The 12,147-nt window shown below is 42.8% G+C and overlaps 1 protein-coding gene across 1 annotated transcript in view; it reads left to right on the top strand.

Annotated features, from left to right (window-relative positions):
• The window catches only part of WNK1 (WNK lysine deficient protein kinase 1), a 105,705-nt gene that overhangs the window by 65,648 nt on the left and 27,910 nt on the right, over positions 1 to 12,147 (top strand). The window contains 4 exon segments of the mRNA XM_060776740.2: positions 1,707 to 1,778; positions 3,804 to 3,947; positions 10,448 to 10,921; positions 11,693 to 11,971. Of these exon segments, the coding sequence (XP_060632723.2) occupies positions 1,707 to 1,778; positions 3,804 to 3,947; positions 10,448 to 10,921; positions 11,693 to 11,971 (969 nt within the window).

Below are 12,147 nucleotides of genomic sequence, written 5' to 3' on the forward strand. Positions count from 1 at the left end.
TCAATACAGTATTTTAACAGTGTTAAAAACTTTCTTTTTACTTATCTGATCCTCTTAGGATGCTCAGGTAAGTGAAATTCAGATATAGTTTTCACAGTCTAAAAATGCACAGACTGGATAAATAGTAGCAGTCATTACATGCTGTTCAAAACAATAATGAGTTTACACGCATATACAAACTGTATATACACAATGTGGAAAGTAATATTATTTAAATATATACCTTATCTTTTTGTGTGTGGGAACTTTTTATTGTGTACAGAGAATGAGAACTGAGGTTGATGTAACAGCTCTCTACTTTTTGAACACAGTTGGGAATCAGTGGATCAAATCATTATCACAGTTGATTATGTATGCTGCTCAGCCTAAGAAGGGATTTTTTTCCTTCTAAGGACACATTTCAATTTTTCAGGTTGAAAAGGCTGTACTTAGGCAATGCGCATCCTCATTCAGAACCCTACATCTGCAATATAAATATTTGCCTACTGTTTAGGACTATCATAATGATTAATATTAAAACAGCATTTTAGTAATAGGAAAAACAAGAGGCTTGTGAGTTTTCTTCCATTGGTTACTCTGTATTGCTGACTTCTTCCTTGTTGATTTTGGTGGGTCCGTATACAGGGAACACTGCATTTATCAAAAGTTTATCAAAATGCCTTTGTGGCATTTATAAATACAAGAGAATAATAAAAGTGGAGAACGATTATAGAGTGAAACATATCTAACTTGAGGTGCTTTAAGGAGTTTTGAGTCCCCCTAGGGGTGAGAAAAGCGGTATAGAAATACTGTAAATAATACTTTGTCATGGTGTACTCACTTTGGAAGTAATAATTGCCAGGATGACCCCACAGATTTGCTTCCTAATTCCTCTTCACTGTGATGATGAATAAATAAGAATAATTCTGCAACAATCTTATATTTTCGTCCCTATATTTTCTACTCAGATAAAGGTATCCACTGTTGCCATGCTACGTTTTTTCAGAATCCTTCTATTTGTTTGTAAAAATGTTATCATACTTTATTCAACCTTGTCACTGTAGAACTACAAGGCTTAACTGTTTTTCCCCTATCTGTAATGTTCATTTTCCATGATATGCTGAGATAAAAACCTATTTTACTGTGATGGGAATGACTCTGCAAAGATTATCATTGCCATTCTAATTTTAATTTTAAACATTCATTCATAGACTTTTTTTGCTTTGCTTAAGTATTCAAAATACTTGAATACTGCAAACCATTTTGGCTTCGGATGGTTTTTTTTTCTGAACTTTCTGGTTGTAACCATGAGATATTCCTATGGTTTGATGTTTTGAGACTTTTCTTGAGTTTGTCACTTACAAAGTAGAATTAGTATTGAGTACAGGTATTTAATGTGGCTGCTGTTTGTTCTTCCTTTTAATGCGTGGCTTTGGTAGATCTGACTACAGCTTGTAGCTTAATGTGGAAACTACCCTGGATATATAGATTAGCTTTGTGTAGAAATGGCAGGATGGATAAGGCTTGCCTCATGAAAAAAAATTGGACATAACTATATCTATAGTACATCTCTAGTACTTTGGAATTGTTTTTGAAAATTTCCCCAGACATACTGCAGTGTAGAATTACTTAGTAAGAATATTAATATAATTACTCAGGTCCTTCTTGTTCAGTTCCCACATTTTCTCTATGATCTGATTGTTTGTTTCTACTTCCTTTACACACAGATGCAAGGGCAGCCAGCTTCAAGTGTCTCATCAGCAAGTACATCATCCCAGCTTATGCAGCAAAGCCAACAGGTAATAGTGACAATAATTTTATAATTATTTGGGATATTCAATACAGTTTTCTTTGTAGTTCTCTGGACCCTTGGTATTTGGTGAGATTTGGTTCCAGGACACCCCTCCCCTTGCTTTGGATACCAAAAACTGTGGATGCTGAAGTCCCCCTCTATACAATGACATAGTAAAATGGTGACTCATATATAAAATGGCAAAATCGAGGTTTGCTTTGGGGAGGTGATATTTTCAAGATGTGAATGGTTGAATCCAAGGATACAGAATCCATGCTTATGGAGGGCTTACTGTGCTTTGAATATTTATCTTACAAGCAAGTTAGATAAATGATTCATGAAAAGAGTAATGCATGTTGAAATGATTTTGGCAGTTATGTTGTAATTACACAGTGTTGTTTTCATTCTTCGTATGTGTTTTCTTTTTTGGTTAAATGCTTTTTTATGCACTAGATTCAGGTGAGCCTAAGACTTCCAACCTAATTTAATTTATGATATATATAAACTCTGCCTATGTGTAATGTATTCAGAATATTTAACTATAGCAATCCTTGCATGAGAAGATGATATGCAGTATTTGATATTTTTATGCGATTGTTTTCCAAGAGCTTTATTATTCATTCTGCCTTTGCTATTTGGCTATTGTTCAAGGAACTCCACTGGCTGCCGTTTATTTTCCGAGCCCAATTTAAGGTGCAGGTGCCTAAAAAAGCCCTGAACGGTTTGGGACCATCCTACTTGCGTGACCGCATCTCCGTCTACGAACCCACGCGTTCACTTCGGTCATCTGGAGAGGCCCTGCTCGTGATCCCGCCTGCGTCGCAAGCGCGTTTGGTGGGGACACGAGACAGGGCCTTTTCTGTGGTGGCCCCCTGACTGTGGAACACCCTCCCCAAAGATCTTAGACAGGCCCCTACATTGGCAGTCTTCAGAAAGAACTTGAAGACCTGGCTGTTCCGATGTGCCTTCCCAGATTAGGAAATCTCCAATACCAAGTCCCATAAGCACTTTATTAGAACTAAGATTTCTGCACATCGCACTCTGCACTTGCCCTATAAGCCTTATACACCACCTGTCACATCAGCACTTTAATCCTGTACCCATTACTCTGGTCCGGCCCAGTTCTATTGTGTCTTAGTGTATTGTTTATTGCTTGTTGTTTATATTGCTTTAATTGTTTTTAATTTGCCTTATGTTTTGTATTGTTATATTGTGTGTTGAGGCCTTGGCCTTTGTAAGCCGCATCGAGTCCTTCGGGAGATGCTAGCGGGGTACAAATAAAATTTAATAATAATAATTAATAATAATAATATTGGAGCAAGAACAAATAATGAATTTGAGCTTTTCCCCCATGCATGCCTGGGTTCACAGCAGACTTACGGATTCCAGTCCACAGTGTCTTGTGGTTTCTGAACCAAGAAAATATAGTTTATTTGCACTATAAACTTGGAATGCACACCATAGTTTTGAAGTCATGTTTTAAGAAATCGGGATGTCATTTCTGAAGCAAGCCTCAGTAGGTGAAAGGATGGAAGGCAGTTCTTGAGCTTATCACATATTGCTGTTTCAACAAATCATGGAAATGTGGGATGCCTGAGGCTGGCTTTATCAGACTAGTAGTTGGTAATTTTGTCCCATGAGCATGGTCAATGAACCTGAACCTCTCCAGTTGCTGCAATACAATTCAAATCATCCCTGCCTATTGGTCCATGGGAGTATAGTCCAAAGACTTCAGGTGGGTTACAGGTTGCCTGCCTCAATGCAGTACTAGTTCAGTATATATCATCCCTTCTTCCAAGTAGAATTGGTAGTTACAATAGACTATGCCTATGATAATTTATTTTCTAGGAAGTATCACAGTTGGTATTACATGTACTTTAGTATTTTCGAACAATCTGAAAACAAAAAGAGTGAAGTTGGAATACATACTATGCTGCAAATATTCTGAAATACTCCAAACAGTGGCAAATACCTCTGGATACAACGTGATTTTGTCTACAGGAAATAATTTGCTTTATATTTTCTCTAATAGAGTACCCAGCAGCCAGCCTCATCCCAACAAAGTGGGCAGTACCAGGCTCCTCAACCATCAATTTCAAGTGGAACTGCCCCTTTGCAGACAGTTACACAGCAAGCTCAAGTAATACCTGTGCCTCAGGTGCCAGCTGGGACACAGGTAAACATGATTTCTGCAGGTCTTCAGTTTGGACATCACAAAGTTTGGACAGCTTAAAACTTCCATTTTGATGACATAAATAAGTGTGTGTGTGTGTGTGTGTGTGTGTGCATGCATCGTTTGGAAGAATGTGTAGATATTAATTTAAGGAAAATCAATACACAAAGACATGCCCACTTTTGATTTTATCAGAATATAAAATGTTGTGATAGGTCTGTTTTGGGAGGCAGGAAGAGCCCCTTGGTGTAATGTCAATGGCTCGGAGTTCCTCAATATGTTCTTGCTCTTTTTCTACAGCTTCTTTCCTCGTTTACTTCTTAATCTAGAGCCTTTGTATTGACTTCAAATTGAACCTGTGTATTTGGCATAGTGAGACTAGGAATATTTCATTTTTATGGGAGTGTTGTTTCTTCTACGTGATCTTGGTTCAATTGTACATATGGGTCTTGTGTGTAGGCTCAGGACAGCTCAGAATTATCTAGACCAGTGGTTCTCAACCTCTGGGTCCCCAGGTGTTTTTGCATACAGCTCCCAGAAATCCTAGTCAGTTTACCAGCTGTTAGGATTTCTGGGAGTTGAAGGTCAAAACATCTGGGGACCCAGAGATTGAGAACCACTGCTCTAGATGCTTTAAGAAGCCTTTTGGTGGTAGCCCCACCTACCCTCCCCTGAAGGATTTATAGTCAGCAGGTGGGGCTAGCACCTCAGTTCCTTTAATCCCCAGCATTAGCAGCAAGGAATATCTCTTAGATAAATTACCTCATTAAGTTTGACTACGGACTGGCTTGACTAGTCTCCTGTCTACTCCTGCAGTTTCCTTTTCGTGTTGACCTTCAGTTTGTTTGACTTCTCTTTGGTTACTGCTACATGGTGTTCTTCCTGTGTTTAACTCAGACTAATTTGACTATTCTTTGACTACCCTACCAGTACTTTTAGTATTGACATTGGACAGGACTAATTACTCTTAACTATTGCAAATCCTGCGAGTACACTAAGTTTGGGACTTGCTCTTTCCCTGCACTTCTCTTACTCACTTGCTTCTATCATGGCATCTACTTTTTAAGGAAATGTATGGTGTTTGGGAAAGGCTTCCAGATACCAATGGTCACTCAATGTGTCTGCTTGCTTGGGGAAGGCTCATGAGGTAAAAACTAATCCAGTTTGCCAAACTTTCACCCCTCAAGCACTAAAGAACTGGGTGCACCTTAAAACACTCCTTTATGAGCTGGAGCTTACAGCCTCGCCCTCCCAGCCAAAGAAATGGGCTTTCAGAAGTGCTGGCATTGTATCCTGGCTCATTGGATTGTGGCGCAGTACTTGCGACTCTTGCGAAGGAAAGTCGCGTGACTGGCCCCACACTGAAGAAAGTGTGTCGATCCCCCTTGGCATTGGAGCGGTGTGCAATACCTCAAAACAGGGAAAAGAGGCAAGAGGAGAGTCAGCGGCTCAAGCGTCTTCTTCCGGTGTGCCAACACCACCCCAGCTGGCATAGCAATGGCAACAAGCCCCACCTGCACCTGCCCTGCTATCTTGTGGGAACATGGTCACTGCTATGCTTGACTCCCAGGCATTGCCTCCCTCACAGTTTCTTGCATGATGCTCCCCCCCTCTACTATGGAGAGGCAAAAGCGCAACCATACGAGCAGCTCACAGCCAGAGGTCCAGCTGCCTTCGGAGGAGAGGTGCCATCTCCTCCGAAGGCAGAGGTATTGGGACAGGCCCTGTTACAGGAACATCTCCATACCTGAATCATGGCTTGTGTCACTCCCCTTCAAGATCGCATGGTCTGTCCATAGTCATTCCCTTAGCATTTCTCAGGCATCATCTTAGGACTCCCCTTGCAGGCTTTTTATAGCATGGATCTTCTGTATATTATTCTTTTATAGTCCTCAAGGGGAAATCTGTTACCCTCAGCCTCCTGCTACCCATGGGCACCACTTAAGGCATTCCCATTATGAGGGTTCACCTCGCTTCCAACATTATAAACTCTGCTTATTCCTGCCTGTGTCGTCCTGGCTATCACAGGATCTTGGGATCAGGAGTTTCTTGACATATGCTATTCTACACCATTGTGCCAGTTCCCACAGGTCTCTTCAGTAATGCCTAGGCTGCAGGCTGTTGTTCCTTCAGCAAGGCATGAAATGTCATCACGCTTCTCAACCCCTCTAGAGGAGGTGAGCATTGAGCATAGATCTGCAGTATCAGAGGAACCAAAACTAGGGCTGCCTATGGGTGACTCTGGAGGATTCAGATCTTTTCCTCCAGAAGACTTTCATAACTTCTCGGCCCTCATGCTGTGTCTTGAATTTGCCAACTTCTCAACCACTACTTCCAGTGGATGGTCTTATCTTTTCTTTTACCCAGCAGCAGGTGCCAGTGTCAACAGTGCTGCCACTTTTGCCCTTCTTGGTTCAGTTGATTAAAGACCCAGGTCTGCCTCCGGCCTCAGTACCAGCAACGTCAAGGCAGATAGACTACCTGTACTTCATTGACCCCTCAACATCCCATGCTCGGTTCCATAGTAGTGGATGTCTCACAGTCTCGGGCTTCACAAAAGATTATGCCACTCCAACTGATAGAAAAGGATAGAAATTGGATGATATGGGGTATCAGGTTTATTCCTCATCAGGCCTTTTTGTGAGACTAGCCCATTATGGTGCATATATGGGGGCATATCAGACTTGGACCATCTACCAGCAGAAGAACTCAAGCTGGTAAGAGCTTTCAAGCGGGTGGCACTTATTCTTGCAGGCCTACAAAAGGACCTTTTTAAGCATTCAGCCAGTTCAGCAGGAAAGTTGTTTATAGCAGAAGTAGTCCTCTGCCGCCCTGCCTGGCTATGCTCATTGAGGCTGTCTTCCTTGTCACAAGGTGTTACCGAGGACCTCCTGATTCATGAGTCGGGGCTGTTCAATCCAGGTGTAGACTTGCAGCCAGAGCATACTCATAAGATGTGACAGACTTTGCATAGGTTTGGATTCCTGCCTTCGTTGTGCTCCTCCATCTAGAGTAAGAGGACCAAGCTATCCCACTTACTGTAGGAGGAGCTATAGCTCCAGAGGGGTGCTATTCTCAACCACTGCTTCCAGGGGATGGCCCTATCTTTTCTTTTCAGTCCATCAGAATATCCTAGATTTTTTTCCCCATTACTTTTTGGTCCTGAAAAAAGATGGTGGCCTTCATCTGATCCTGGATTTCCGTGAGGTTAACTGTAATATTAAACCGTGCAGGTTCAGAATAGTGACATTGCCTATCATTCTGCCGTTGCTCAAGGAGAGGGCTTTCTTTGCAATGGTAGATCTGAAGGACACTTGCTTCCTTTTTCTATTAAGACTTTGGCACCTCAGTCTTTTGGTGGAATATCAAGATTATTCATTTAATGTTCTCCTATTAGGCCTCTGAACAGAAACATGTTTTTTTTAAACTAAATATATGGCTGTCGTAACAGCTCATCTCAACCTTCAGAGCCTAACAGTGTTTCCTTATATTGATGATTGGCTTTTTGTGGCTCACTCTAGATCTCAGCTTCAGGCTTACCTTGCATCAATCTTGTTTCTTCTCCTGAAACTCGGCATGGTTGTCAACCTCGAGAAGTCCTTTCTCATGCTGACTCAGTGGATCCACTTTATAGGAACCATGTTGGATTCCATTAAGGAAAGGGCCTACCTTCTGGAGGACCATTTATGGGCCCTACAATCCACAATCTTGCAAGCATCAGCAGCTTGCCATGTGCCTGCCTGAAGCATATTTTGGGCCACATGGCATCGACCACTCCTTTCACCCCCTGCACGAAGCTCCGCATACTGCTACTATAGACATGGTTATTGGGAGCATTCAATGTTCTGCACGACAGACTGGACACAATTCTCTCTCCCTCAATTGGTGGTTGCACCGTGCCAACTTTTGCAGTAGAGTGCCTTTTCAGCATGTACAGCCCTCTTGAAGGCTGATGACAGACTCCTCCCCATATGGATGAAGAGTGCATACAGGCCACTGGATGGTCCAGGGATTGTGGTCACCGCAGGCACAATGATGCCACATTAATTATCTTGAGCTCCTTGCAGTGCAGAAGGCACTCAGAGCATTCGAGTATTCCCTTATGGGCCATGTGGTTCAGTTGAGGGCAGACAACACAAGCACCACATTCTACATCAAGACACAGGGAGGGACGCATTCTCTCAGTTTACTCAACCTCACTATGTAGATCTGGACTTGGTGTATCCCACAATGAATTCAACTAATCACACTCTATCTCCCTGGAGAGGAGAATGTATTGGCAGATTCCTTGAGCAGGGCTCTAGCCTCCTCCCATGAGTGGTAACAGCACCCATGGGAGGCTTGGCTCAGCTCATCTTTCACCACTGGGAGATTCTGTAACACTACTGTCTCCTGTTCTGTGCTTGCCACCGCCTGCAGATAAATCATGGATGTTAGGGTGATATCTTCTTCACATGGCTGCCGGGACTCTATGCTTTTCCTCCTACTCTGTTATAGTAGCAAGAACTTTGGTAAAAGTCCTGAGGGGCAGAGCAGATGGCATCCTCATCACTCCATGGTGACCCCGGCAACCTTGGTTTTCCCCTCTGTTACAAGCTCCCAGGGGCACGTTCCACCACTTCAGGTTCAGATGGGGCCTTCTTACTTGCCAGGCCAGACAGGTCTATGGCACAGATGTCTACCTTTGTACTCCTTGATTTTTTACTCTCTCTATCAAAACAAAGGTTCTCCTTCTCCTTCTTGAAATGTTGCCTGGCTGCCATTTCATGGTACAGGTGGATAGTGGGGAAATTATCCTGTTTTCAGGACCCCCTCATTCAACTTTTCCTGAAGGGCTCAAAGAACATTAACCTACTGGTGCATCCTCCAACCTCAGCATGGAGTTTGGTGCTCATCTTGTCCCAACTATCAGAGTCCCCTTTCAAAGCCATGGCATCGACAGAGCTCTCCTATCTGTCCAGGAAAACATCAGCATGTCACATCAACATGATGCATCAGCACATCGCTGTCTCATCAGCATGACACGCCAGTGAATTTTGTGCTCTCTGTGCAGATCAGCCTTTTGTTCATTCTCATAAGGATAAGATGGTTCTCCGAACTGACATTGCCTTCTTACCTAAGGTGGCTTCCTGGGTTCATATGTGTCAGAACATTGTTTTATCAGCTTTTCCCCCAGAATCCCACATCTCTAGAATGCTGCCTACATACTTTGGATTTACAGCGTGCTCTTGCCTTTTTTATTGACTCCAGGCATTCCTACAGGAAGCCTCCCAGACTTTTTCTGAAGCATTGCCAGAATGCCCTGGGTGGTCAAGTCTCTTCTCAATGCCTTTCCCCTTGGATCACTTCAACGATCCAACTTGCCTACCAACTTTTGGACAGACCCTTTCCATCCCAAGTCAGGTCACTCAGCGAAACCCATTGCTACCTCTCAGGCCTTCCTGCATGGAGTTTCACTTGACAACATATGCCGTGCAGCAAGGAGGTCAAATCTGCTCACCTTCGTGTCCCACTACAAGCTGGACAAGGGATGCTGCCATTGGCAGAACTGTGCTTTTTTCTGTGTGGCATGACTCCCTCCAAGGTGAGGAGCTGGCTAATCATCCATATGTGAGATTTCACAGAGACCACAAAGAAGAAAAATGGGTTTCTTACCTGTAACCATGTTTCTTTGAATGGTCATCTGTGAAAACTGCCCATCCTCCTTGCTACTCATCATGCCTCATTTTCTGTAAGCTGCTGTCATATCAGCCGAGGAACAAGGTGCTAGCCCCACCTGCTGGCTATATATCATCCACGGGAGGATGAGGAAGGCTACCACCAAAAGGTTTCTTAAAGCTTCTAAAGAATTCCGAGCTGTCCTTTACCTGCGCACAAGACCCATATGTGCATATTTCACAGATGATCACTCAAAGAAACATGGTTACAGGTAAGCAACCCTTTCTTCTAAATCTTCCTAATGAATTTCTTTCTCTGCTTTGTAGCACTCACAAAACCCTATCCTCTCTAATGGCTGCAAGTGGCTTTTTATTACGTTTCATCAGGCTCTTGTCCCTAGAGAGACAATATATGACTGCACAAGAAGCAATCACCCAAAATTTCTTTTGGAATAAAATGATACTATATCGGTGTTTTGACCTGGTTATTCTGTCATGGCATTTTTAATAACAACGATTTCCAAATTTTAAAAATAACATTAAAATTATAATATTTCCAATCACTCTGTCAAAGATATTCTTTGACCACTTCTGTTATGTGTTAAAATAAACGATTTTTTTTTCTTGGACTCAAGGAATGGAAACATGATTTCCAGGTGCTTTGGACTATAATTGTCAGAACCCCTGACTGCTGGCTGTATTATTTGGGGCTTATGGAAGTTGTCATCCCATAGCCTAATGCCTAGAGGACAAAATATTGCCTACTGCTGGACTAATGCATTAAAAGCCTGCTTTCTGCAACCTTGCTTCTTAAATGTCTATCTCTATTTTTCTTTACCTTCCCAGCTTCCTGTTTCCCAACCAGTGCCGATCATCCAAGGTGAACCACAGTTACCTATGGCTGCACCTTCCCTTCCTCAGCCTTCAGTTGCCCCAGTCATGCCCATTGGCTCTCACTTTCTTCCAGTGGGACAGCCCTTACCAGCTTCCATTCTTCCACAGTTCTCAGTCTCCCAGATGCCCATAACAGCCCCTCATGTGTCGGTGGCTCAGCCTTGCTTCCCGTCTCTACCCATCTCTATGGCAGCTGGAATTAACCAGCCATTACTTACCCTAGCCACATCTGCTACTGTAACTACTATTCCTGTGGGCTCAGCTGGTCTCCCTAGCCAGCATCCAGCCCTCCATCAGCCTGTGACTCAGCTGAACAGCCAGGTGCTCCCACAGCTTCTGCAGCCAGCTGTTCAGTCTATGGGATTGCCAGCCACTCTGGGACAAACTGCTGAAGTACAACTTCCAGCTACAGATGCTGTGTATCAGGTATTATGGTAGTCAAGGAACATTCCCTCTGGGAAGTCTTATCTGTTCTTTGGTGTGTAAGACTGTGATAAGAGTCCCAATCAAAGCTATTTTCAGGCTCTGGAAGGAGAGCAGATCAGTCAGATGGGGTTTTTGAATGTATGATTCAAGTTTCGATTAGCTCTTGAAAAGAAATAGTGTCTTTTCTTCAAAGACCTCACATCTAACATATAATTATCTACATGAGCAGTGCAAAAACCAATGTGAGATCTTGAAATATTAGCTCATGTTTGAATTTAAGGGAGAAGTAACTTGCAACCGAACCGTTGCTTTAGCTTCCAATAGCTAGGTTTTGTACATTATCAGTTTTTAACCACTGAAAGGTAAATTTTCAGCTGGTGCACAATACCATTTGAAGAATGGGAAGTAGAGGCTTCGGAAGGTGAGCATGCGCATCTTCTGTGTGAGCTGGAGCATACAAAATATTTTTGTTTGCTTTGTTTCAGCTCTGGGAAGATATATGGCTGGGGGCTTTCATGGTTTGAATGTAGAGTCATGCAGATTTGTCAGTGTAGAAGCTCAAGGGTGGCACACATAATACGTGATGAGTTGTAGGTTACAGTTGGCCCCAAGGTACTCTGAAGTAAAAATACTGAAATAGCCCTCTATATAGGTCACTCTGGAGGGAATTCTTTACAGCTCAGCTTGCAGTTTTCTCTTTCCCATCTATTTTATAATATTTTCTCCGATAACTATTAATATCTGCTAATACGGCTTCCTCATTTGTTGTAGGGCTTTCCACCTCGGCTACCAACGCAATACACCGGGGACTCAAATATTGCTTCCTCTTCTGTGGCTTCTGCTTGCCTCCCTTCTGCAGTGCTATCCCCTCCCTTAACAACAGATGCAATTGCTCAGCCAGCCTATCTTGCTGCAGTGGTGCAGCCTTATGTGGAGCAGAATGTTTTAGTTCCTATGAGCAGTCTAGGAGGACAGGCTCAAGTACCACAATCTTCTCCTTGTGTAGCACAGCAGGTCTCATCTGCATCCTCACAGCAGACAGCATTAGAGGTAAATGAACTAGTGCATGTTGCTGTGTGTGTATGTATATCTTTGTATGTGTGTTTCAAAATTTGAAATTTAGGACATGAATTCTGAATTCACTCCTATTTTTGGAATCAATCTTACAATCAAATGCTAATCCTTAACATAAATTTATCTTACAGCAGAATGTGATGCCAATGTGG

Source organism: Anolis sagrei, chromosome 5 (assembly GCF_037176765.1).
Source record: "Anolis sagrei isolate rAnoSag1 chromosome 5, rAnoSag1.mat, whole genome shotgun sequence".
Classification (NCBI taxonomy): domain Eukaryota; kingdom Metazoa; phylum Chordata; class Lepidosauria; order Squamata; family Dactyloidae; genus Anolis; species Anolis sagrei.